Source organism: Ovis canadensis, chromosome 5, assembly GCF_042477335.2.
Source record: "Ovis canadensis isolate MfBH-ARS-UI-01 breed Bighorn chromosome 5, ARS-UI_OviCan_v2, whole genome shotgun sequence".
Lineage (NCBI taxonomy): Eukaryota > Metazoa > Chordata > Mammalia > Artiodactyla > Bovidae > Ovis > Ovis canadensis.
The window spans coordinates 25,653,473-25,679,035 of NC_091249.1; the positions used below are offsets into that span (position 1 = coordinate 25,653,473).

General features: G+C 55.6%; 1 protein-coding gene across 5 annotated transcripts in view; it reads right to left on the minus strand.

Moving 5' to 3' along the window:
- The window catches only part of NFIX (nuclear factor I X), a 97,107-nt gene that overhangs the window by 67,748 nt on the left and 3,796 nt on the right, over positions 1 to 25,563 (minus strand). For 2 of the 5 annotated variants that reach the window (XM_069590837.1, XM_069590839.1), the window contains exon 2: positions 612 to 1,143. In XM_069590837.1, coding sequence (XP_069446938.1) covers positions 612 to 1,143 — 532 coding nt within the window. Of the gene's footprint in view, positions 1 to 611; positions 1,144 to 2,157; positions 3,079 to 24,995; positions 25,166 to 25,563 lie in introns of those variants that run through there. The other 3 variants (XM_069590838.1, XM_069590840.1, XM_069590842.1) reach the window with 3 other exon arrangements.

Genomic DNA, 25,563 nt, shown 5'->3' on the forward strand with positions numbered 1-25,563 from the left:
AGCTCCCGCCTGGGCATCTGGGCCCCAGAATCTGCTCGCCTCTGCCTTCTTTCCTCTTTTCTATTCATTCTGTTTCAGATCCCAGGGTTTTACACGTCCCTCTCTCCATCGAACCACTGCCCACCCCGCTTGTGCCAAATCTGGCTTTTCCCCAGGACTTGAGGGGAAGCTGCAGGAAAGCCGGTACCTGCCCCCCCAATACTTTTTCTGACTCATTTAAAATCAGAGCAAGGAGAGTTGTTTTTTTTTTTTTTGTGATGGTGGTGGTGTTCCTCACAAACTCTCACCATCGCGGGTAATTCCTGGGTGTCCTGGCCCCAGTCCTAGGACCTGCAGTGTCTTTGAGTCCTCCAAAGATGGAGAAGCAGGAAAATCAAACCGGTAACATGGCAAATGAGCAAAGGAGGAAGAATGGAGCAAGTGGAGGGAAACGGAAGGGAAAGGGGAACATCAAAGGAGCTGCAGGCCTCAGCAGAATGGGTGCACCAGTTAGGCCCCTGGTGTGTACACGAGAGGATCCCTTGGAAGGAAGAGGTACAATAAACAGAACAAATGCCAGCAAGTAAAATAAAATGGGGCGGAGGGAGAAGGGGGGATGGAGAGCAACCTACCCGGAGTGTGGACAAAGTAAGCCAGATAAAGATCCAGTTCTTTGATTGTGACTCCAATGTGATGTGGCTGCACGCACAGGCCGGGGTTCGAGCACTGGGGCGACTTGTAGAGCCGCTCCCCGTCAGTACTTTCCAGGGGGATCCCCTTAAACAAAATCACCATGACCAGGTCCAGCCTCCACACCTTGTCGGCCTGGCGAAGGCAGTCAATCCGCCGGATCTTGCCCTTCTGGTCGGGGTTGGAGAGCACACAGCAGGGGGGCTTCTTGCCCGTGATGGTCAGCACAAAGTCCTCCCGGAACTCGGGCCGGATGTCTTTGCGCAGCTTGGCCAGCAGCCGGGATGCCCACTTCTGCTTGATCTCGGGCTTCTCGCCCAGCAGCTCGTCCTTCACCGCCCGCTCCTCGTCCTTCGACATCCGCTTCTCGTGCTTCTTGAAGTACTTGCGCTTCCGCGCCTGCAGGTTGAACCAGGTGTAGGAGAAGGCGCGGACGTGAGGCAGCAGCGCCTCGATGAACGGGTGGAACTCATCCTGCAGGCGGCAAGCCGGGAGCATGCGGGGCGAGGGGAGACGGGAGGAGGGGAAGACGGGGTGAGGGGGGAAAGAGAAAAGGAGAAAAGAAGCGTTAGAAAGGGGGCACAAGGAAAATCGCCTTCGCCTTCTCTTCCTCCTCCTCCTCCCCCCCCCCAACGACAATTTTCTCTTGCAATTGTTCTAGGAAAGTGTGGTCTGGAGCCGCCACCAGCCTAGCCTGCCGCTCGCTCCCATCTCAGCCTCAGCAGCCAGACAGAGACACCCAGAGCCTGAGCACACACCTATTCTCTCTCTCTCTCTCCCTCACTCACTCACACACACGCGCGCACAGACAACGTTGCCGTCCACACACACACACGCTGCTGGTATCCCCGCCAGGCTCTGTCGCGCCCATGACATCTCCATGTCCTATGCAGCCTCGAACTCGTGTCAGCTCGCCCCGGCACGGAGTCCAGTCTGCACGAATGCCCGTGGACGCACACGCGGGGCAGGCGAGGGCCGCTTCACGCCCCGACACCGGCAGGTTTTTGGCCACCCCCAGAAGAGCGAACATGACATCCGCGAGTCAGCGAGCCAGGAAACGGATTTGGCTTCCCCCTCCCCAGGCTGTTTTCATTCTCTCTTCTGCTCCGATTGGAACATCCACCCCAGCATTTTTTAAATCAGATCTAAATCCTAAATATGTGATTTCAGCTTTGTTATCGACACCAATACTAATGTTAACCACAGTCATAAGGAACAAAACGCTTCTTGTTAGCACAAATAAGGTGGTGGTCTCAGCCACTGTAGGGTTAAAAGCTACGGAGGCATCCTGTGCCCCGTCCCCACTGACCCCTTCACCCTCTTTCCCACTCAGTCAGGTGACAGAGGGCCGGGCTCTCGCTTTTTGTTTTTTTTGTTTTTTTTTTTTCCTTTTTTTCTTTTTCTTTTTTGCTTGTTTGCTTGTTTGAAGTTTAAATAATAATTGATTTCTGTTTACAAAAATAAAACTGGAAAAAAATAAATAATTACCATTGATCTGAAGCACCCGGCAAAGCCCAACGCCCGATTCTGAGCTTCTGGACTCAACAGAGTTGTGAGTTGGGGGCGGGTGGGGGGAGGGGGCGGGGGAGGAGCAGGGGAGGAAGGTAAATGTTTTAAAGGGGGTTATTATTGGTGTTCTGGGGACTAGGGGCCGGGCTTGGGTGGATTCTCAAACCCTTCCCCCTCCCCCCCCCCATGCTCCACTGCACAGAAGGGGGAAATTAATATTTTTTTTAAAGGAGCAAAAAGAAAGGTCAGGGATAGCAAGCAGAGAGAGGGAGCGAGTCGATTACCACACACGCCAGGTAAACAAAAGCCAACCAAAAAAAATTTCTTTTTTCAGTTTCACCCCCTGTGCATCCTCTTCTAGCTTTTTTAAAAAATAAATAAATTAAAAAAATATATACAAAATTTAAAAGTCAAAAACCTACCTCCCACCCCACCCCACCCCCAACACACAACACGCCCCACCCCACCCCTGTGGAAAACAAAACAAAAACAAAACAGGGGGTGGGGGGATCGGCGGCTGAAGAAAAAGGCTTTCGGCTTTGGCAGCGGCACAGGGGTGTAAACTTCGGGCTGCCTCCCTCCGCCTCTGAGCCTGATCGCAGGCAGAGGGGGAGCTCACAGATTCCCGGGGAAGAGGACGAGTTCGGACCGGCTGCAGACCGTCGCTGGCAGAAGCGTGCAAAAGAGGGAGGGAGCGAGGGAGGGAGGGAGGCAAGGAGAGAGAGAGAGGGAGAGAGGGAGGACGTGGATGGGGCTGTGTGTGTGTGTGTGTGTTGTGTGAGTGTGTGCGTGTTTGTGTGTATGTGTGTGCGCTGGTTGGGTTTGGGTTGTTTTTTTTTTTTTTGCTTCTTTTCTCTCTCTCAAACTCCCTCTCTCTCTCCCCTTTCATGCTCAATCCCCATCCATTCGCTGGTGCCAAAGCCAGTAAAAGGGGTGGGGGGGAGAAAGGGGGGAGGGAGACAGAGAAGGATCCACCTATTTGGCAATGAGACATCCTCGAGCAGCCAATGGCTGCGTCCAAGGGGAGGAGGGAACCGGGCGAGCCGAGAGGGTGGGGAGAGCCCCCGGCAGTTGGAGACCAAAAACAATTTGCCCAATCGACAAGTTCACGTCTAATGAACAAGCAAAGTCCAGCAGTTATGAATTTTTCATTCCAGGCTCCTACTCGGGTCTATTTGGCAGTGGCCACCCAGCAAATCTGAAGGGGGTTGAGGGGGACTGGGACTGAGAAAGACACAGAATTTTTTTTTTAAGCCAGAAAAATAAATAAATAAAGGCCTGACTCCGGGCGGGCTGGCGGGCGGGAGGGAGCCCCAGAAGGCCTTGGGGAAAGCAGCTGCGCCTTCTCTCTGTGTTTTGGTTTCAGTCTCTTTCTCTAAGACCCGCACACTCTTTTTCTGGTTCTATTTCTTTTTTTATTTATGGGACGCACAGGGGCGAGTGGAAGTTTTCCTCCCCGGCCATACACACGAGCCTGCCTGCCGTGCTATGAATAGAAAGAGCAGAAGAAAGAGAGCTTGGAAAGTGTCGTTGCCAGCAGCACTTCCAGGGCAGGGACCCGGCGCCCAGGGTGCGGCCACCCCTTCCCCCAGTCTGGCGGCGCTCCCCGGAGCGCTCCCAGACTGGGAGGCAGGCCCCCAGCACTGCCCAGCCTCGCTCTCCCCAGCCCCCATCCAGCTCGGTGCCTCCCTCGGCCCACACCCAGCCACACACGCTCCATTAGCGGTGAAGAGGGATGCCAACGCAGTGCAGCTCCGATGGAGAAACTGCAACAGTTTATTAAAATAGCCTCCTGTCACAGCACTCCGCTGACAAGCACGACACTCAGCCACAAACACAGCAGCCAACCCCAGGGGGAAGTGACAAAGGCAGGAAGGTGGACACGACTTCCAGACCCTGCGCCTTGCCACCCTCGAACCACCAGCACCTCCTCAACTCTCAGTTCTTTGCGCTCTCCAGCTCTGCCTGCTCCACTCGCTCAGTGTTTAGAGTTCCTTGGTTGGAGGAGGGTGAACACTCACCTATGCCCTGTTCAATTCAGATTAAAGGGCCCAAACCACAGGGAGCAAGGTATAAGAGCATAAAATAAGAAACTTAATGGAAGGGAGGGAGCTAAGAAAGGGAACTAGGCAGAAGAGAGCCCGGTCAGGAAACTTGAGACAGCCTTGGGGAAACAGAGTCACCCGAACGTGCTCCCCGGAGGCCCCTGCTCTGGGCCTTCCTTCCCAGTGGGAAGAGGGGCGTAGGGGAGGGCAGCCAGGAGTGTGGCAGTCTCCGCGGGGTCCTTTCCGGTAGGGGCTCCGGAGCAGCCAAGCTTTAGGCCTTTGTAAAGCAGTTAAGGAGGAGGCAGTTATTTAAAAAAATGGAAGAGCAGAGGAGGAGGTTAACACCGACCGGGAGAGGCTGACCCTACTCAGAAACCAGTTCCTACAGCTGTCTTCTCCCCAGGTGAGGCTCAACCCTCAGCTGGCAACAGAAAGGTCACTGCTCACTCTCGCCCCTTTCTTCCCCATCTGAAACCCTCAGTGGTCTTTAAGCCCAGCAGAAAGATTCGAGGAAGAGGGCCAGGGGTGTGCCCCAACAGAACATGCAGCCTGGGCATTGCTGGACCCAGACAATGGAGAACGTGCCACCCAGCACCTGGTACCTCAGGCCAGGCCCTGACTGGCCTGAAGTGAGGTCATGGGCGGCCAGAGAGAAACAGTTAAGAGGCAAGAGAGCAAGAGGCAGGTGTCACTGCAAGACAGGCCTCTTAGGGTGGCATTCAATACCTAACATCACGTTAATAAGCACCCTCAGTCCAATTAGCCAAGGATGTTAACTGAGTAACATAAGATACCAAACCTTGCCTCTCCATCTCAAGATGAGATGGAACAAAAAATAAATAAGTGAAGTCAAGATGAGATGGTAGAAACCACAAGTGAGTTTATATTTGGCATGCTGTGTTTCTCTGGTATTTTGATTCATACTAAATACTGGACACCAAACAGAACATGGCCAGCGTGAGCCTCCTGAAAAATTCTATCATGCTCCCTCTCACAGATCACCCTGCCAGGCACTAAACATGGGTCAACTCTGAATCCCGGTGGCACAGCTGGGCAGGTGGCAGGGGAGATGATGGATTCCACTGGAAGTTAGGGAAATAGGACAAGACCTTGGATGAAGGGAGAGGTCAAAGGTCAATGGAATGCTGGAGAGACTGGACATAAAAGTGGCCCTGGACGACCAGTGGAGTATCTTGGTGGAGCCTGGGGACCCACTGTGCTCCCTCAACTCTCCCTTAACAGGAGGAGCAACCTGGTGCTTCCCAGGGGAGGAATGGGGAAGGAGAACAATCACCATTTGTCCTTCACCTGCCCTGCCGGTGGGGTGGCCAGCAACCCTGAAGGTGGGCTGAGGGACTCCCAGGCAGCACTCCCCTCACCCTGCTCCTTCAGAGGGAGGCCTTCCTGGGTGAGCAGCCAGGGGAGGGTGCTGAGAAGATCTCTCTCTCCCTCCTGCAGGGCACACTGAGAAGAATTGCTCAGGTTCCATGAGAAACACTTGGCTTGCCCCACCCCTACAGCCCCCTCCTCCTGAATGCCACTGGTGGCAGCTCTGGGTCCTGGACACGCCCCACAGAAGCCCCAGACAAAAGGGGACTGTCCCCCTTTTGTTAAGAGAGCAGAGAGACTCCTTCTGGAAGATTACCTGTCCCAGACCCAGCCTCCTTCTCTTCTCCCCTTGGTCTCAGGTCTCGGCTGGGAGTTCAGATACTCTGCACCCTGCACCCCAAAGAGAGCCAAGACACACACACACCAAAAAAACCCCTCTGAGGATTCAAGGCTTCTCCAGGGCTGAGTCACCCATAAATGCAAGGGCTCAGGGGCTGGACGGAACAAGGGGACAGGCAGGCCTTGGAGGAGAAGGAGAGGGGAGGGAAGAAAGGGAATGAGAGAAAAAGCAACGAAGGGGTAAGGAAGCCAGTGATGCTGGTGAGAGAGTAGTGAGCAAAAAAAGAAAATTAAAGACAACAAAGGAAAAAACTTAAGCAAAATCTGAAGGAGAAGGTATTTTCCCTCATTTAAAACAAAAATCGGAGAAGTCAGATTAGACTTTTAAAATTCACATGAGCTTTTAGTTTGTGGAAAGGAATTTTTCTGCCTTTGCTAGAGAAAGGCCTCTCTCATTACTGTCACGTATATAGAATTTGATTTTTTTTAAAGAAACAGTTTTCACGGAAACATTTCTGAAATACCCGTGCTGGTTTTAGCCATCACTAGGAAAAATGTGTCTCCAAAAGAAAAAGAATGAACAGGCCACAGGGGGCGGGGGGTGGGGGGACGGGGGTTAAGAGGAATAGGAAGAGGTAGAAAGAAAGAGAGAAGGAAGACCAATCCTGAGAAAGACAAGCTGGGCCCAAAACTGCAAAAAGAGAGGACAGAAAAGGAAGGAAAGAGGACACAGCTGAAAAGGAAAAATGAACAAGGAGAAAAGATAAAGACTCTAGGACAGGGGCAAAAAAGAGAAAAAGAAGAGCATGAGGAAGAAGGAAAACTAGCTAACATGACTGCTTCTAGCTTGAGAAAGTTAAATGTGTCGTTTTCCCAAAAATCGACAGAACAAATGAGGCCTTGTGGATTATTTGAGGGAAAACAGGGACATGTGTACAGAATCTCACTCATATAGACAGTATTCAAAATCTTCAAGGAAACAAAATAATTTTCCCAGCCTGAGACAGGTTTTGCAATCGACTTATACCTGCCAATAGTGAAACATCTAGAAGTGCAAAAAACTGATATCTTTAAAAACAGGGTCCCTGTTTGGAGGTCACCTTATCTTAAAAAAAAAAAAATTCTATTTGTCTACATCCTGCCTTCTTTAAGGCTCAGATTTATTCTTTCAGACTCTGGACACATACTAATTTTATATCTGTCTGTGTTAATTTGGAGAACTATACGGAAAGAGTGCAAATGACTCACAAAACCTACTTAGGATTTACCAGACATATCAGGATCCATTGTACTACTGTATATCTGCAGCCTAGTAAAAAAAGAGGCAAGAAATTTTAAAAGGCCACAGATAGAGCCCTGATGAGCCAGTTTAATTCCTGGGATTTTATAAGTCAGCCTGGGTCTGAACTGAAAGGAAGCCAACTTCATATCTCTGAGCTCTCCCATCTTGTTCCACTGAAGGGGTACAAGAAAGCAGTGGCCCGACTCCCCGACAGAAATGGAAAGAGAACCACCGTAGGCAGCAAAAGGAAGGGGCTGGCTGCTTATCTGAGAGGTGGGTGGGGCCTCCCCTTGCTGGGGGGGCAGGCAGGAAGGGGCTCTGCAGCCAGTGTAAAGTCATCCAAGACTCTGGAACCGCCAAGCATGGAAACCAGAAAATGCACATTGCGAGGAGGCTCGAAGAATTTGGACAAAGCGGGTTTTTGGCTGACTTGGGCCTGTTTTCCTCTGCTCAGGAATGGCGGCCCGGACGGGGTTTTCTGGCACCCTCAGCTGGCTGAGTGGACTTGCCCCACACCCCGGGCTGAGTCTAGGACCAGGCCTGCCTCAGAATCAGGCTGTGCTCTCCTCTCCTATAAGCAGACCCCCACTCCTTCCCTTCCTTTTCTCCTCAGGACTACAAACCCGGAGCGGTGGCCTGGGATCAGGCCAACAGGCAGCGTCGTTCTGGCTCCGAACACTACCCTGCTCCAGGCACATCTCCCCTCTCCCTCCTGGCCCTGAATAAAATCGGGTGGGAAGGGAGGTGTTGGGGAAGACAGTCTATTCTCCCTAGTGCAACTGGAAATTGTTTACTTTCATTGTTTACAGAGTAAAAGAAGCAAAACCCTCGTCTTTAATTCACTACCTAGCTTGAAACTTTCTTGTATCACCAAATAGATGCAAAAGCCGGGAGGGTGGGAGCCCAGTCGTCCATCCAGGGGTCTACTTGAGGACAGGAGCCTCCGAAGATAAGAATGCCCAGGACAGATGACAGCCGAAGGCTTCACAGGGCGAGGGCAGTGCGAAGCCTGAGCCTCACCCACCCACCACGTTGGTCTGCAAAGTGTCACTCCTGGTGACCAAGGGCCCCGGGAAGAAGGAAGAACCCCACAAGCCAACTTTACAACTTCCGCTAAAGGAGAACTGAAAAACTGACGAGGCACGGGAAGGGGAGACAAGCACGTGAAGACGAGGTCTGTGCCCAGCACGTTGTGAAAATATCTGGAGGGCAAGAGAGGAGGCCAGAACAAACAGCAAAATGTTGAAAACCCAAAGCCTGGGCCCCAACTACCGACCCCAGAAAAAGCCTGGGGATCCTCCAGGGAAGACGGTCCTCTCCCTTCCCCCACCGTTCGCCCATGCGCTTGGAGGCAACTCCTGTGGCCTTCACAGTTCCTCTTGGTGGGCTCCTGCCCTGACACCCCCTTGTTTGCCGGGTCTATTGCCTCTGCCACAGGAGAAAAGGGCCAGGGCAAAAGGGGAGTTTCTCTGAGCTTCGGGTGCCCTCTGCCTGGTCTGCACTCCCCTCGGCCCAGAGAGAACCTCTTTCTTGCAGTTGCTGTGGCAACAGGCAGTGCCCAGAGCCTGGGGCAGAGAGCCGGTGGCCAGGATGGGAACAGCCCGAGGTTTTCACTGCTCCGAGGGCTCGGGGAGCTGGGCGGGCCCTGTTCAGGGAAGCGGCTTCCCCCAAATGTACAATTTTAGGAGTTGGAAGGAAGACATTTTTCAATCCCTCAAAATGCATTGTCCCCCGCCGCCCAACTATTTTATTATCAGGATCACTGCCAAGGAAATCCGAGAATCCTCATTCCCCTGGTGTGGAGCCCCTTCGGAGGCTGGCACCAGGGTGCTCAGAGCTTAGGACTGTGCCCACCCCTCGGCCACAATCCATCCCTCACTGGCTCCCTTTCTTTCTTACCCTCTCTCCCCCTCTTGTGTCCTCCAGCTCCAACACAAACTGTTTGCATGGGAAGTCTCCCTCTATGACCCGATTCAGCACACACAAGAGAAAACTGTGGGCGACAGACCCGACGTCCTAACGAACTTGAGTTAATTAATGCTAAGGAAGAAAAGAGGCGCCCTCGCTCTGTTGAATCACGGTTCACTAGCCCTTTCAGTTTGCTGTGGGTGGAGGAAAAAAAAAAAGAGGCTTTTTGGTTCAAATATTTTTGGGGGGCGAAGGGAAAACAAAAACACCGCAGAAGGGCCGTGGAGGGAGAAGCTGTCAGTACCTGCCCAAGGGAGCCGAGGCAAGGGTAGCCAAGCGCTCTCCCCCAAGCTCTGGGCCTGAACGGTGCTGGGAAGGCAAGAAAGGGTTGGATAGGGGAGGGGATTATCCACTGATTGCCGGCTTGTTCAAATAAATCGCTCAAGAAAAATTACATTGTCAGACTGTAAGACACAGACATATACATATATATATATTTTTAAAGCCCAAGCCCAGCAACTCGATTTCATCAGAGTCGTGAAAATGTTTTAACAGTGCAGAAAACCGAAGTACGGATGGCATAAGAACAAAAACTCTAAGTGTGCAGAAAAAAAAAAAGAAGACGAGGTGGTAATGGGGAGGGGAGAACAGCTGCAATTTTGCTTTCCAGATGTTGACAGCAAAATGTAACTGGCATGGAACATCTTCCTTACCACTTTTTATCCTTTGGTCCTGAGATGTTAAAATCCCACAGCTAAACCTAAGTCTGCAAACAGTTTCCAGGCGCGGTGCACACGTGGATGGGTCAGGAACTCTCCGTGGGCCACATGCCTGAGAGTGTTATTTATCAACCCACTAATTTTTACAAGACCTCCCACCATTCCTTAGTGGGGAGACCTGAGCAAAACAGGCTGGAGAGCATTGTTATTTAAATAATAGTTATTATTATTTTGTAACCCTCGGGCCTTCACTTTTGAGGCTGTGCCTTCCTTTAAAAAAATACAACAAACTTTTAAACTTAAGTGTGACACATAGAAAGAAAGCACATAGTTCTAAGGCTTCCACTCAATATGTTTTCACAAAGTGAACACACCTGTATACCCCCACCCAGATTAAGAAATAGAACATTTTCAGTACCGCTCAAGGGGCCTTCAGTTTTTCAACTCCAGTGTTCTCATAATTCATATGGCGTAGAAATAGATCCTGCCCACACCGGTAGCCTCAAATTTGAGCACCTAAGTATACACGTGTGTTACAGAGCTGAGTGCACTACTCATGTGACCATAAAAATTCATAGTGTAAAGAAGCCTTTTGAATCCTCACTGCTGCAGAGGGTTATCTACACCTTTGTCTGTCTGTCTGTCTCTTTCTGTGCCTGCCCTACTCTGATCCCTTCAGTAGGGCAACCAACTGCACAGTGGGGTTAGCAGACTAGCAGGGCAAATGTGGGAGACATACAGGGCCCACCAAGCTCAACTCAACAGAATAGCCACAGTGACTGAGGGGGAGTAAGCAGGCAGGAACTGGGGGCCCCTGGTATGCGTGGGTCGTAAAAGAAACGTGGCTCTGCAGAGTCAGGGGTTCCTGAAGAGTGAATGAGCATCTATCAGGACAGCCTCTCCTCATCCCTGTCCAGAGGAGCCTCCCAGGGAGAGGAAGGGGGTGGCGTTGGCAGAAGGGGGCCTACAGTGTGAGGGGGTCCTGGGGTGGGGCTGGGAGGCCCAACTCTGCTGCAGCTGCCTCCACCTTCCCTGAATTCAGCCCCAGCTGGCTCCCCCGTCACTTTCACTCGCACTAAATTTACTTTATAATTTTAAAATTAAATTTTAAAAAAAGCAGGAAAGAGAAAGCACTGAAGGCAAAATACCTCCCACAATATCTCTCCGAGGGGGAAAAAAGTTTCTGCTTATGTAAAAAAAAAAATATATATGAATGCAAGGGATTGCTGAAAAGTCTAAGCACCGAATAACAAGGAAAATAAAAGAGGAACACATTTAATTGAAAACACCTGAGGTAAATAAATAAATAAATAACTCCCTCTGCAACTCAAAGCCATTGTAAAAGCCCCTACCCCCAATTTCTTGCCCACTTTCACCTTTCCTTTCTCATGGCAGCTGTGTCCTCCCCGAGCATGGCATGGCGGAAGCCTCTTTTCCTTTCAAGCCCGTCCTTCCCCTACACCTGGGGGAATGACCAAGGCAACAGCTTCCTCTCTGAGGAGCCTGGAGCAAACCTCTGAAATCCTTATGAAGAGCTTCTTCTTTCTATTCTCATATCTCCCCAGGCTGTTCCCACCACTGCCCTGGACCCTGCACTCCTGCCCCAAATCTAGGCCCTGTGGTTAGCGGCACCATGGTGGGGCTGGACGCCAGGCTCAGCCCAAGCAGGCAGCTCTCCCCTCTACTAAGGGCATAGGGCTGCCAAGGCAAGCTCTCGAGGACTGAATTTTCTCTTCCTATTGCATATGAGGTTGGAAAGAAAGAACTGTTCTGCTTCATTTAAAATATGACAAGGGATCTGAGCTCTATGAGCCTACAATCTTTAGAATTATTTGATTACTTGTTTTTTTTTGGGGGGGAGAGGGGAGTTGCAGGGCAAGATTCTGCATCTGAGACCCTACACCCGACAGCCACCGGGTTTGACTCTCTCACCAGCCAGCGGCCAGGGAAACACGCCCTCGGCTGGCACGGGGGTACCAGAGCCCGGCTCCTTTCTTCCTTTCTTTTTTAAATCGCTCTAGCGAAAACCAGGCAGTGGGTCAGGGCTCAGAGGCGGGGGAGGGACGAGGAGAGGGTTGTCTCTGAAGAGGGGGAAAAAGGAAAGGGAGGCTCCAACTCCGGGAGAAGAACGGCGGCAGAAGCAAGTTTCCCGGCTTGTGCCAGTTTGGGGATTTGCGAATCAGACCAGAGCGGAGGGAAGGCAGTTGAGGAAAAAAAAAAAGCCTGCATTAAAACTAACCAGCTTTGCCTAAAAGTGCGCCTTCCACCCTTAAATAAGACAATGCTGAGGGGAGAGGAGAGACGAGTTATTTCTCACTCTTTAATTATTCCAATGCTTAGCATTATTAAAAAAAAAAAACCACACACATTAGCCAATGATATATTCTAACCCTCAACAAAGCTGGTATTTTTCTCTGATTACAGACTTTGCCGTGGCAAACCCGGGCTCCGACGACAGAGGCAGTGCAGAAGCGCGCTCCTAAATGAGAGACAATTTTATTAAAATCATAATCATTCCTCGCATTTCTCCAGCGCCTTTTCAGCGGCAGACATCCCAGGTGCCCCACGCCGGTTCTAACCAGGGAACCGGCGACCGAAAAGCTCAGTCGCCAAACAGGCGAGGCTTGAGCTCCACCGCCTGCCGGCATATATATCCCCCCCACCCCCCAGCTTTTTGTAAATGCCTGTTTCCATTATCCAGCCTCTGTCTCACGTTAAGAAAAAAAAAGTACAAAAACTCCTTTACAATTTTGAAAATAATTTTTTTAGAGAAGAGGGAAAATATGACCCGAAAAATAAAAAGAGAGGAAAGGGGAGCTAAGTGTGGTCTGGAAGCTTGGGGAAGTGGATGCGGCGGGGATGGGGCACCTCTGGGTCAAGAGTACGGAGCACAGTGTCAACCGCTGCCCCGGGTCACCTCCCCAGTCACAGCTGGAGAGGGCTGAGTCATCTGCACGTGGAAAAGGAAAAGGACCTAACACCAGCAAAGCGCCCTTAAGTAATTCGGGTGATGAGAAGTCGGGTTTATGACTGGCTTCCGAGAGGCGGGTCGGAGCGCTTTCTCTGAATGCCGGGGGCTGCTAGAGCTTGGCGGGGTGGGGGTGGGGTGGCGGGGTGGGGGTGGGGTGGCGGGGTGGGGGTGGGGTGGCGGGGTGGGGGTGGGGTGGCGGGGCGGGGGGAGGCTTTCACTAGGGAGATGCCTACCAGACATTAGCCTCCCCCTCCAACAGGTTAAGTCGGGGCCCACTCGGCGCACATGTTCTTTTTCCACTTTTCCTCTTCTCCCCCCTGGCCTGCCCAGAAGTGCTGCAAAATGGCTGGTAGCAATGGGTAGAGAGGCCTTAGCGCCCCAAATTCAAGAAGTCAGGGCTCAGGGAAGGCGGTGCCGATCAGAGTAGATCTGGAGGGGAAATTTTGTGTAAAGGTTCTTAGAAGCTGCGCAACTCCCGCGGCCTGAGGGCGGGAAAGAGGGAAAGGGAAAGCGCATTTTCTGCCACTTAGTCACATTTCTTCCCTGTGTTCGCCGGAGGCCAAACGCCCCCAAACCCAGCCAACCCTTGAAACAAACAAAAATGCTCCCCTGCTAAATTTCCCCCGCCCTTATTCACACACAACAAGAGGCGACTTAAGGAGAGATGGGGAGGCTCGTCCCGAGGCTTAGGGTCTGGCGGCTGAGGCGAGCACAAGGGTTCTCTCCATACTGACGCCCCAAAGTTGCCCTCAGATTCTGGGGCACCTAAGCTCTAAACGTCCTTCGAGCGGCCAAAGAGTAGGAATCATGAATTTCGCATTCTTTGCAAAGCCCTCTCGCGCATTATCGCCCGTTGGATGTCGAGAGGCCACGGGAGGACGGGCAGAGGCCACTGCGGCCCCGAGCCCCACCCCGCGCGCCCGGGGAAGGGACGCCGCCATCTGAGCCCCTTCTGGCGCAGGCCTCCGGTGCTGCAAATGGCTAAAGTCCCAGAACGAGAACCAGGCCGGCCCTCGACGCCCGCGCCGGGTCCCCTTCTGCTGGGCCGCGGGGAAGGTTGGGCCGCGCCCCGGGCGAGAGGGTGTCGCGCCTGCGTCCGAAGGATGCCACAGCCCCCCTCAGAGTCTAGTCGGCGTCATTCTGGGGCTTCGGCTGCGAGGCAAACGCCCAAAGCCTCGCCTATTGCCATTTTCCCTTCACACCCGTTCCCGGGCTCCCCTCGCCTGCCCGCGGGGACAGCGGCCCTCTCACTCCTCACTCAGCGCTCGTTCCGAGCGATTCCGCCGCGGGAGCGACCCAACCTTGTGCCACAGGCGCTTTCCGAATCCGGGGCTTCAGGACACCGCTTCCCGCCTTTTCGCCCGGCGCACGCGCACACCCGACTTTGCTCACGGCCCTCCAAGTGTCCCGGCTGCCCGCACCATCGAGGGCTGTGCGCGCCCTTCTTACCCTATGGTGTGCGGCCCACGCAAGTGACAGCGACAGTCAGCACCCAAGTTCCGCGCACGGAAAACACCCGGCCCTCCCCTTGCCTGAGCTCAGGGCAGGCCTCCCCACCACCCACACCCACCTATGTTCCCCCTATCCAAGCGTGAGCCATTTGAAACGGGTCGGGGACCTGTCACACGAGAAAGAATACCCGGGAGGCGACAATGAAAGAAGCTGTTGGCGGCAGGAGCCTGGCCAGGGGCATACCCTGGGGCTAACACAGGCACCGGCGGCGCGTCTCCGCCGGAGTTTCCACAGATATACAAGCGGACTAGGGGGCTTCGAGGCGACGTGAGGGACTGCCTGGATCCTCTCTTCCGGGCGCTTGGGAGAAGGCACGGAAGACGGTCTTTCTTCCACCGGGCCCGGAGCATCCGGAGCGCTTTGCTTGAGCAGTGGGGCTGTCTAAGGAGTCCTGGGACACCCTCCCCCACCTCCGTTCAGCCCTGCGCTTCTATTTTAAGACTTCTCCCATCCCTCCAAAACCCACCCACACTCGCTCCTGAGGTCCAAAGTGCGCACAGGGAACCCGCCTCCAAGCCCCCGGGCGCACCTGAGGGAAAGTCCAGGAGGGCTGGTAGCGCGCGGCCTGAGCTGCCAAGCTGGACTCAGGGGCGAGGGTGGGGGGGCGCACATGGAAGTTTCGCCCGAGATGCCGGGCGGGGGGTGGGGGCGTTAAATGGCCTCTTTGTGGAGAGGAATTGCGGGCCGTCACTCAGGATTAATTTAAGCAGCAACAGCAAACACACCAAAAAGCAATGTCTCGCCGCCAGCACCCACCCCCGCAATTGTGTTTCGGGTAGGGCTGAGGGATTCAGTGATGTAGCTCGGCCTTTCGCGGGAAGGGGGGTCCCTAGCCTTTAAGAACGACGGGCGTCCACAATTGAGGGGGGCAACTCCCGCCTCGCCCCACGGCCCCTGCAAGGAGAAATGTGTGTGTGCGTGTGTTTTTTGCATGTTTGGGAAGAAGCCGAATAGGGATGGTAAAACCCAAGTACAAACATGGAGCGGAATGGGGGGGAGGTTCTTACTTGTAAGAAATATATATATAAAGGTACAAATTTCCAATATAAATATAGCACATGCAGGGGCGCCACTGGGCACCCGTTCTGGGGCGTCTCACCTGAGCCCCAGGGACATTTGGGGAGGCGGGTGTTCCAAGAGAAATGGAAGCGGTGGGAACTAGGCCTCCGGGTCCCAGTCCCCTCCCCTCCAAGCCTGAATGCGGCTTTGCAGCCAGGTGCCCTGGGCGGCCTGGCAGGTGTGCAGCTCACGTGAAATACACGCGTGTGCAGACTGAGAGGGAGGTGCGTGCCCGCGTGGGCCTGTTGGCGTGTGAGTGGGCACCAGCAGTTCCTGCAGGCTCATCTACCCACCTAAGCTCGGGACCCCCAGTGCCGGCGTAGGGCAGTACTCGCGCTCTGAACACCGCTCAGGCTACAAGCAGGAGTGCAAGTGCGTGATGTGTGTGTGCGTGCGCGCGCGCGTCTGTGTATATGTATATGTGCCAGCCCCCCATCTGATGTTGGGCAAGGGTATATATTTATGGAAGGTGTGCTTCCAGCAGTCCCAATGGGGTGTGGGGCCTGCGTATGCGCAGAGCAGGCAGTGCCTGGGATCCCGGCCACCGGCGCCAGGCTAGGGAACGTTGGCCACTCGGGTCTGAGCTTCTGTGCGAAAGCTTGCTTACGTGCGTGCGCGCGCCCGAGTGTCCGCAGACCCGGGAGTGCGCCCACCCAGGCGCCCCGTCGGGGCCGCTGAGCCGGGTGTGCGCATGTGCTTGCCCTAAGAGCCGACACGTGCGCCGGGGCCGCCGTCGCCGCCACGCTGAGCCAGGATTTGGCCCCTAAGCGGGCCAGGGGGCAGGGCCCGCCGCCGCCCGGCGGGTCTCAGCGGGATGTCGTTGGAGCGGTGTTGGTTTTGGCCGTGGCTGCTCTAATGGGGGAAGCCCCGGGGAGCGGACGGGGATGGAACAAAGAAGGGGAAAGCAAGGGAAAGAGGGCTGCAGAGGAGGAGGAGGAGGAGGAAGCGCACTGGAATGCGGAGGGCCCTGGGGAGTAAGGGTGCAGGGCAGCCCAGGTCTCCTGGGCATGGCTGGGGCCGAGGGACTTGCCTGGAAGCCTAAGGCTGCCACTCCCACCCCCGCCACTCCCACCCCTCACTGTGGATGGAGACAGTTTTGCAGCCACCTCTCTGCCTTCCAGAACCCTGGCCCCAGCCAAAGGCTCTGCAGGCTGCAGCCACCACGGGCCACAAGCAGCAAAGTGACATTTGGGCATGGTTCGCATATCCTCAGGGGAGAGCAGACCGTTTGAGCCCTTTTAAGCAAGGAACCGGGAGGCCCCTTCCCTTGTTTTTTGCCTGGGTTGCTTAGAACCTCAGTTTTCCCTATCTGGGGAATGGGAAGGGAACTCCCATGGGGAGGGTCAGAAGGAGGAATGTCAGTTGCATAGGACTGGGTTGAAAAGCAGGGTGATCTTTTAAGTCTTGCTTGCCCCTGGGGGCCTTGCTGAGTACTTCCTGCCATCCCACTTCTAGCCTCATGACCTTGGCACTTAACCTTCTGGCCTCTGTTTCCTCATCTGTAAAACAGGTTACTCATACCTGCCTCCCGCTGGGAAGGTTACAGGAGGTCACGTGCACCCACCCACCCGCTGCCCAGGCATAATTGCTCTGGAGTTGCTAGCTGTTATTTTTATTGTGAAGTCTATGGCTGTGACAAGCTGTGACGCTTGGTGTGATCGCGTGAGGCTGGCTGTGTGTGTGACTGTGCCGCTGTGTGTGTGTGCGTGTGTGTGACAGGTTGTGTGTGAGACTGTGCGTGGACGACAGATTGTGCCGGTGTGCGGCAGTGCCTGTGACAGGCTGTCACTGCGCGACAGACTGCGGGTGGCGGGGTGTTGCGCGTACCGACTGTGAGTGGAGATGAAGTGGTGTGTGGGGCTGGGACCAGGGGACCCCCATAAACCTACCTCAGTGAGGGTCTGGCTGACAGATGAGATTCTCAGGGCCTGGGGGCAGGTCAGTCCAGTGTCCTGTCCACCTTGCCCTTTCTATTGTTCAGAGGGATCCCCCTTGCTTACAAACCTTGGGAGGTGACCCTATGATGGAGCCCACCCCTCCCCAGGGGGACACATTGTGTCAGCTCAGATACCCATCTCCACCCCAGGAAGGTCATCAGGAACCTCAGGGCATAGAGGATCCCAGGCCCGGCTGGCTTTGGTGAGGGACACACACCCTGAGCCTGTTTTCCCCAATTACCCTGAGCCTGTTTTCCACAATTTCCCTGAGCTCCAGGCCTGGGGAGGGCTGGTGGAGACCCAGAGAAGGAGGGATTTAGGGAAAGACCAAGAAAAGCCAAGAGAGAAATGGAGGAAGAAGATGAGAAAAACAGAGACTTCCCTAGGAACTGGCGAACCTAGAGCTGCTTGAGGTCTGGGCCTCCAGTCAGGGTGGACACCCATCAGGTTTTTGGAAATGCCAGCTGACACCTACAAGCATAGCTTGTACCCCAGGCCTTGTGCTCAGACCCCACTTTTAAGGGACTCACTGCTCCCTTTACTGATTTCAACCCAGTCACTCTTCTAATCAGTGTGGGATTCTGCTTCTTACACCCCTCCCTGGGGCCCAGCGCCTCCTTCTACACTTGGAGAAACTGAGGCTGAGAAAGGGGAGGGGACCCATCTGAGTACCCACTCACAGCCAGGAGACCTGAGAAATCAGAACTCCAGGCTTTGTGTCATGCACTTCCCCAGTATGGAAAAACCTCACCAGCTGGAAAAACCCCAGGGCCTGTGGGTTAGGGGCAGTACCCTCCAAACCCCACCCTGCCCCCCTCGGTGTGTCTGTATGTGTGCGCTGGGTGTATGTTCTGGGGAGTGCTATGATCCTCGGCTGTCACGTGTCGTGTCTGGTGTCACAAGCCACAGCATGATGTGTGTGTCCCTCTGCTATCGTAGGCCTCTGTGTGTCTGTGTGTCCGTTCAGGACCAGCCCCTGCCAGAGAGAGGGGAGAAGTGTCGAAGCACCCCCCCACCCCACCCCACCCCCCCGAAAGTGTGTCTTTGATACTTGCAGCCTCGGCAGCGAAAAACAAGTTTCCACAGGGCCGCCTTGGGCTGAGGCCAGGCCGTCCTCAAATAACATTTGAAGTTACTTAGCAAACTTTGTTTAGTGCCGAGAGGCGGGCACCAGGCTTGGGGGGGGGGGGCAGTAAACCGGTTCCTCCTAAGGCCCTTGTCCCTCTGTGGGCACAAGTGCCTAGCGTGGGGCTTGGTTTCCCCCACCCCAGCTCTGGGGAAGGGGAACAGAAATCTTCAAGCCCAGGGTGGGAGGGGGTAGGCTTGGCAGAGGAGGGGTGGGAGCACCCTCCAAACGAAGCCTGGCTTTTCCCATTTCTGTCCAGACCCTGGGCTTGGAGAGAAATGCCCGCCTGGTCTCCCTGGGTCCCAGAGGCTGACACCAGGCCCTAGGGTCAGTTCAGAGGTGGGAGTGTCTGCACTTCTCCGTCACCCTCTTTCTGCAGCCCAGCTCTGCCAACCTCGAGGCTGCTTGCACGAGCTGGCTTGAAGCATGTTTCCTCCTCCAGGTGCACATACACAAGCACCCATAAAGCCCTCCTTGAGCCCATATGCTTGGCCGCCCAAACCCTCTCTCCCAAGGTCCCCAGCCCCAGGCAGCAGAGGCCAGAGAGCCAGCAACGGCAGGTTTGGAAGTGAGGTTGGCGCCTATGGGAGGGGGAGGGGGAGGAGATGCCAAAAATGGTGAGCCATTACAGGCAAGCAGGCGAGAGAGGGAGGAAGCAAGCAGGGAAGATGGAAGCCAGGCAGGCATCCTCTCTGAGCTCTGGGATGCAAAGGGGCAGTGGGAAAAGCAGGCTGGGCCCTTCCACAGAGCGGGCATGGGGAACAAGCCCCAGGTGGCACGCGGCGGGCAGGGGGCCCAGGAGGTGCCCAGCGTTCCCCCACCCCCACCTCAACTTCGAAATGGAGACTGGCAGCAGCAGCCGCTCGGCTCTGCCCGGGCATGGGGTGGGGGTGGCGGGCAGGCAGGACGCCAAACCAAATGCCACCAGGCTGGGCACAAGGGTTGCCAGCCAGCAGTGCCGACCCCACCAGCTCCAGTCCACAGCCCTCACACCTGGAGCTTTGGGGGTGGAGGGAAATGCGGGTCCAGCGGTGGGAATTGGGGGTCCGGCAGACAAAGCTGGGTCCCCTCAAACCATGGGCAGATCCCCAAGACCCTACAAAGATGGCGCAGCCTGGCACTGCCAGGGAGACAGGCTGGGTAAAAATAAACTGGACCCGCCCCGAGGGAGCTAAATCGAGGGGCCCAGGTGGAAGTGCCACTCCAGGCCACCAGCTGCCCCAGCCCCACCCCCCAGCTCAGAGCAGCCCAGTTGAGAGCACCCAGTGCCCATCGAGTCCCAGTTTTTATAGAGAAGAGGCCCCGGCCATCTAGTCCCTGGGTCTTAGGCCGGCATCCACAAGTACGGATAACGGATGACCTCAGACAGCAGCAACAAGAGGCTGTGCGTTCCAGGCAGATGGTGCAGGCAACCAGACCAAGTCATGTACCCCTGACCTCCGCACCGCCCTGTGGAGAGGGCAAAGGCCCTGGTAGGCCGCACTTGAGCCATGGCAGAGCAACCAAACTGAAAGTCAACACTGAGCCACGAGGCCGCCAGACCACCTCTGCTAAAAACCATAGCTGTCCAGCACTTCTGAGGGCCCTACCTGCTCTCGTTCCCCCATAACACCTATCACAGTCTCAAATACTGGACACTCCCTTGTTTATCGGGTTCACAGTCTACCCTCCCACCGAGGCTGGCACCTCCACTGATTTTGCTCCTTGCCGAGCCCCCGGGGCCTAGAACAGGGCTGGCACCCAGGAGGTGCTTAGCAAATATTTGTGGAAGGAATGCACAGGCCCCCGGCTGCACCCCCAGCACAAGGGCTCCGGCGAGGTGCCCGGCAAGGTGCCCGGCAAGGTGTGGGAGAGGGCGTTGGGCCCTGCCAGGAAGGTGAGGATAAGCCTGGCCGGTGGGTGTGCAGAGAGGGTGGGATGACCGTCCACTCTCATTCTGAGCCCTGGGACAGAAGAAGAGCTGAAGGTCAGAGCCATAACTAGGGTTCAAGGGTCAACGTCAACAGCTAGGACACACTTTGAATGGGGGCCGAGAGGGCCACTCTGAAATTTCATAAAGGCCAGAAAATAAGCTAGCTTTTTCTCCCATCAGTAAGATTTAGGATAGGGGTGATCAGAGAAGAGAGCGAGGCTCTTCCACCTTCTAGCCCTTGGCCCTGATACAGGACACGTCTTCTCGGAATCTGTTTTTCATCTATTGAATCAAGCACTTCCTTCACATCAAGTACTGTTTTAAAGCACTTGGGATAAACCAACTCCTCTGATCCTTCCCACAACCCTATGAGAGGAAACTGAGGCCCAGAGAAGTTGAACAACTTGCCCAAGGTCACACAGCTACTGAGTAACAAAGCCAGGATTCATACCCAGGAAATTGGCTCAGAGGTCCCACTCTCCTAATAATGTTCAAATGTCCCCAAGGCCAACAGTGCCGAAGTGGAGCAACCCGGTCTAACATACTGTCAGAGACACACATGGGCACAACTAACCCTTACCATGTCCACCTTGTGTGGAAGGATTCAGGGAGACGAGCTAGGGAGGCACATAGGTCAGGTCAAGACACAGCGCGCATTCAGCACACTTTAGCCATTGCTACGATTCTGAGGACAAACACTCATCCACTTATTATCCTCTGAAAGGTTTTCTTCCTGTAGGACTCCATCAGCCACCTTTCTTCTGCTCTTTCTCCAGAGTCAGAAATGAGGAGTCAATGGCCAGAGGATTAATGAGACAGCCGCATGGAGAACCAGAGCCTCAGGGGTCAGCCTCGCCTCCATCCTGGACTGTTTCAGTGGCTGCCAGAAGCAAGACTGTGAAACGGGAGCCCAGAGGCAGGGGTGTTATGGGCAGAGGCGGGCATGTGGCCTCGTAGGAGTATCCCCCAGGCATCTACAAACCAGCACTGGGACTCAGAGCTCTCAGTTCCATCAGGAGAGGATGGAACTGCCACTTAAAGGCAGTTCCATCTTGGGGTGGTTGGATCTGCCACTTAAAAACAGCTGGGAGCAGGGCAGGCAGGTAGAAGGGAAGGTACAAGGAGGGCAGGTCTCACCTCTGAGGCTCCATTTCCAAGCAGGGCCAAGTGTGGCCCAGGTGTGAATGGGTGTGTAGGTGTGACCCTCATCCCCGTGTGCTGGAGCAGCATGGGATTGTGTACATGCCCCACCTTTTGTGCCCAGGCTTGTGTGTCTGTGAGGTGGGGGGAGGCATGCATTTGTTGACAATACCTGGGTCCTGGTGAGCAAGACAGTGTGAGACACTGTGCTAGCCAGACTCTTGTCCGGGTGTATTTGTGTGTGTGCACGCACGCACTCAGTGGGTGTCAGGGGCTAGCCGGGCTCAGGTGTGTGTGACTGCGTGTGTCTAACAATATACTAGAGCCAAGTTTTTCCACTTCAGCCCAACGGTTGACACGAGGGCTGGATCATTATTTGTGGTTGGGGTCACTTCTGTGTCCTGCGGGTGCTGGGCGCCTCCTTGGCTTCCACCCACTAGATGCCAGAGGCAAACTCTCCTCCAAGTGTGACAACCAGATGTTTCCAAGCATCGCAAGGTGTGTGTGTCTCACCATGTGTCTGAGAGTGTCACTGTGTGTGTGTGCCATGCACTTTTCACCACGTCTGTGGGGCTGTGTGCTGTTGGGTGGTGGCGGTGCCTTTGTCTCATGGTGTCTCACTGTATACCACGGGTGCCCCAGAGTCAGCACCCACGCACGTGACCCTGTGCACGGAGCCCGAGTCGCTGTGTTTGGTGTGGCGGGGGGCATCTCTAAGTGTCTGTGTGTGAAGCGAGCCCCTCTGTATGGGAACCCCAGTGTCTGTGTGCTCCTGCGTGCCATGCCTGTGTGACGACGTGATTCTTTGTGCCTGTGTGCCAGTGACCGTGTGCAACTTTGTGGGAGACGGACCCAGAATAAACCCCCAAGATGATTCAACTGAAGCCGATATTTGGATGGACCATCTCGGATGATTAGGCACTCACCCCCTACCCCACCCCCAGCTCCTGGCTGCCCCGGACAGAAAGCTGCTTCCTAGGGCCAAAAAGGTGGGGTGCTCCTCCAGGTTGCCGCTTCCTCCAGCTCTGCTCCTGCAGATTCAGGTGGGGACAGACCCCCACCTTTGCCTGATATGTGCCAGGAAGGCTGGCACGGAGCTTCCAACCGAGGGGGCCGGGTTCTGGGTGATGGTGATGGCACTGCCCCCTGCCTGCTGCTGGCCACCACCCCCAGTCTCTGCTCAGGGTGGGGCCCAGTGGGGGGAGAGCTCCCCAGTGCAACCCCGGCTTCCGATTGGCTATGGAGCGCCGCAGTGCCCGCCACCCGCCTCCCCCTCCCCGGCTGGCGCAGCCACATCGGTAGTGATGGCAAACGCAGCTCGGAGTTCTGGGCACAGCTGCGCCTCGCAGAGGCCTGCCAGCCCCACCAGAAGCCAGACACCCCAGCTCCGTGCCCCCGACCCCTCCCCACCCGCCCGCCCACCCAACCGGGCAGCAAAGTCACCCCAGCCACTGCTCGCTCAGGCTGCCAGGCCCAGTCCACCCAGCCCCCTCACCCGCCGGGCCTGTGCCCCCTTTAGCCCAGCCCGCTTGGGGGCCCAGGCCCCTGCACACGGCCACTCCCGCCCTCAGAGGGGCTCCTCCGGAGTTGGGGGGAGGCGGCAAGGAAGGGGGGCGGGGAAGGGGGGAGCTAGCCCTTCTTTTAGTGAACGCGCCCAGAGCTGGAGCCAAAAATCGAGGAGGAGAGATATTCAGACAGAGCCAAGATGCGTTTGGCAGGAGGAGAGAGAGGGAGAGAGGGAGCGGGAGGAGGGGACGAGAGAGGGAGGAAAGAGAGGGGGCAGGGGAAATCAGGGAGGGGGCTTCAGTCTCCAAACCATGCTCTCAGAGCCTCCGAGGGTCAGCAGGGCGGTGTGGGGGTGGGGGGCCCGGGGCCGACCTGGCCCTGGGGGCAGTGGGCTCAGGCCCATGGAGACAGCCGGACACCCCAGCTGGCCAGGCCAAGACGGACACGGGCAGAAGCCAAGATCAATGTGCGCCGGGCAGACAGAGCGAGGCCTGTGGGCGGCCCAAACATACACCCGCACCTCACCACACAACGGGCTTCTGTCCATGCCGGGCCAGGGGCAAGGGTGGGGCCCACAGCAGGGCCACCACGGCCGCCAGACCTCAGGGGGAGCCTCGGAGAGGCCGGCCCACTCCCAGCAGCTAGATTGGTCGCCATAGTGGGCCCTTCGCAAGGTGCCGAGAGGCCAGGGGAGGCCACGGAGAGGGGTCCCAGTGGAGAAACACCAATCGATGGTCACTGGGACAAGCCCAGGACACACAGTGCCATGAAGGTGATACCTGTCGGCCCACACAGGGAAACGGGTATGCCAACACAGGTGGACACAGACAGGCCGCCCCACACAGTGAGACACATTGATACACCACTCGTCATGACGGCCAGACACAGGAGGCTTCGATCGATGATTCGTTTAGTGACGTACCATAGCGGCGCTGTGACACAAAGACCACATCGGGCATCCTGACACCCATGGTGACACCCCCCCACCCCGGTGTCACCTCAATGCACAGAGACGGAGCTGGGGATGACCCTCAGAGACAGCAGGCAGCATCCACTGACACGCCCTCTGAAACACAGGGGCACTCGGAAAGGGAGCCACACAGACATGCAGAGCCACCTTCCGGGAAACGGTCCTCCACGGCTCGCCATGCCGACGAACGCACACGCGAATCCGGAAGAATCCGGGGAGCTGCTCAGGGGTGTCCCCCTACCTGGTCCCTTCACCTCCACATCCAGGGGTTTGGGGGTAGGAAAGCAGACTGCATTCTCTCCCCTCCCCCCACCGCGAGGAGGGACAAGCCCCCCTCCTCAGCGCTGTGCTGGAGGGAAGCACCGACATCCAGGCCTCCTCAGCCTCTCGGTCCAGCTGGAGGAAACTGTGAGACCCCCCCCCCGGCCGGCCCCCTGTGCCTGCACTTCAAGAGCACAGGACAGGAACCAAGAGGACCAGAAAGGCCAGGCTCCCAGAGGGCTGGAAATGGAAGCCAGTGGTTCGACACTGACCACCAGGGAGCCTTTGCTGCCGGCCACAGCTGCACGCCCGTCCCCTGCCCATACCCGCAATGCCTACTGGACCCTGTCAAGTGCCCTCATAGGGCCCCGCACAGGCATCCCATCCCCATGATGGGCCCAGGTGACGATATGCCCTGATGCAGACACAGAAATGACTCTGGAGCCACAAGGATGTCAACACCAGGACCCAGCAAGATTCCTAGGTTTTTTGACCCACTCACATCTGAAGACTCACGTGTATACACCCTTGCGTACTCTGGCCCAAGGCCTCAGAGCCTAGCCTCAAAGCCAGCTTGGTCAAAGTCAGGGAAAGGACCAGGGGCAACTGAAGCCCCCCACGAATGCCATGGTTCCCACAGGGCAGCCCAGGTCTTGGCTCTCTCTCTGTCCCCTCCCTCACCCCCACTATCACCTCTCCCTGTCTTGAACCCCTGCCATCCATCCCTCCGGCACGCCCCCCTGCCCTGCCCGCTCACAGCCCCCCTACCTCCCGCCGCCTACTTGGCCTCCAGTATCCCACCTGAGGAAAAACAGGTGGGCCATGAGATGGCCTATTTCCTTCCCAACTCTTCTTTTGCTTCCTCCTTCCTCCAGGCAGTCCACTTGGATTTCTGTGATTGGGAGGTGCTTGACCCTGCCCTCCATCCTTCTGGAGTGGCCTGCCCTCAGCTAGGAGTGCCTGCGGCTGGCCTAACAGTGATAACCAAAACGACACATCATTCCTTTCCTTGAGCACACGTTACATGCTAGGCGCAGCCCTGAGCCTAGTCTCAGCATGAGAAATCAATATCATTATTACCCATTGAAATATTTTTAATTATTTTTTTTTACTGCCCATTTCACAGACCAAGAAAATCCTGTGCTTCCAGTTACAGGATTAGAAGATGCAGAGCCGGAGCTCAAACCCTGAGCTATCTCTGGCAAAGTCTCACACTCAACCTCTGCTTCCATGGCTCCACCTGGGAGCCCTTGAGGTCACATAAGACCTTTTGGACTGGGCCAGGGACCCCTGGCTCCAGTCCCCCCTGTGTTAACCCAGCAGAGCCCTCAGCTCTGAACTCTGTCTATCTGAGCTCAACCTAGCCCCA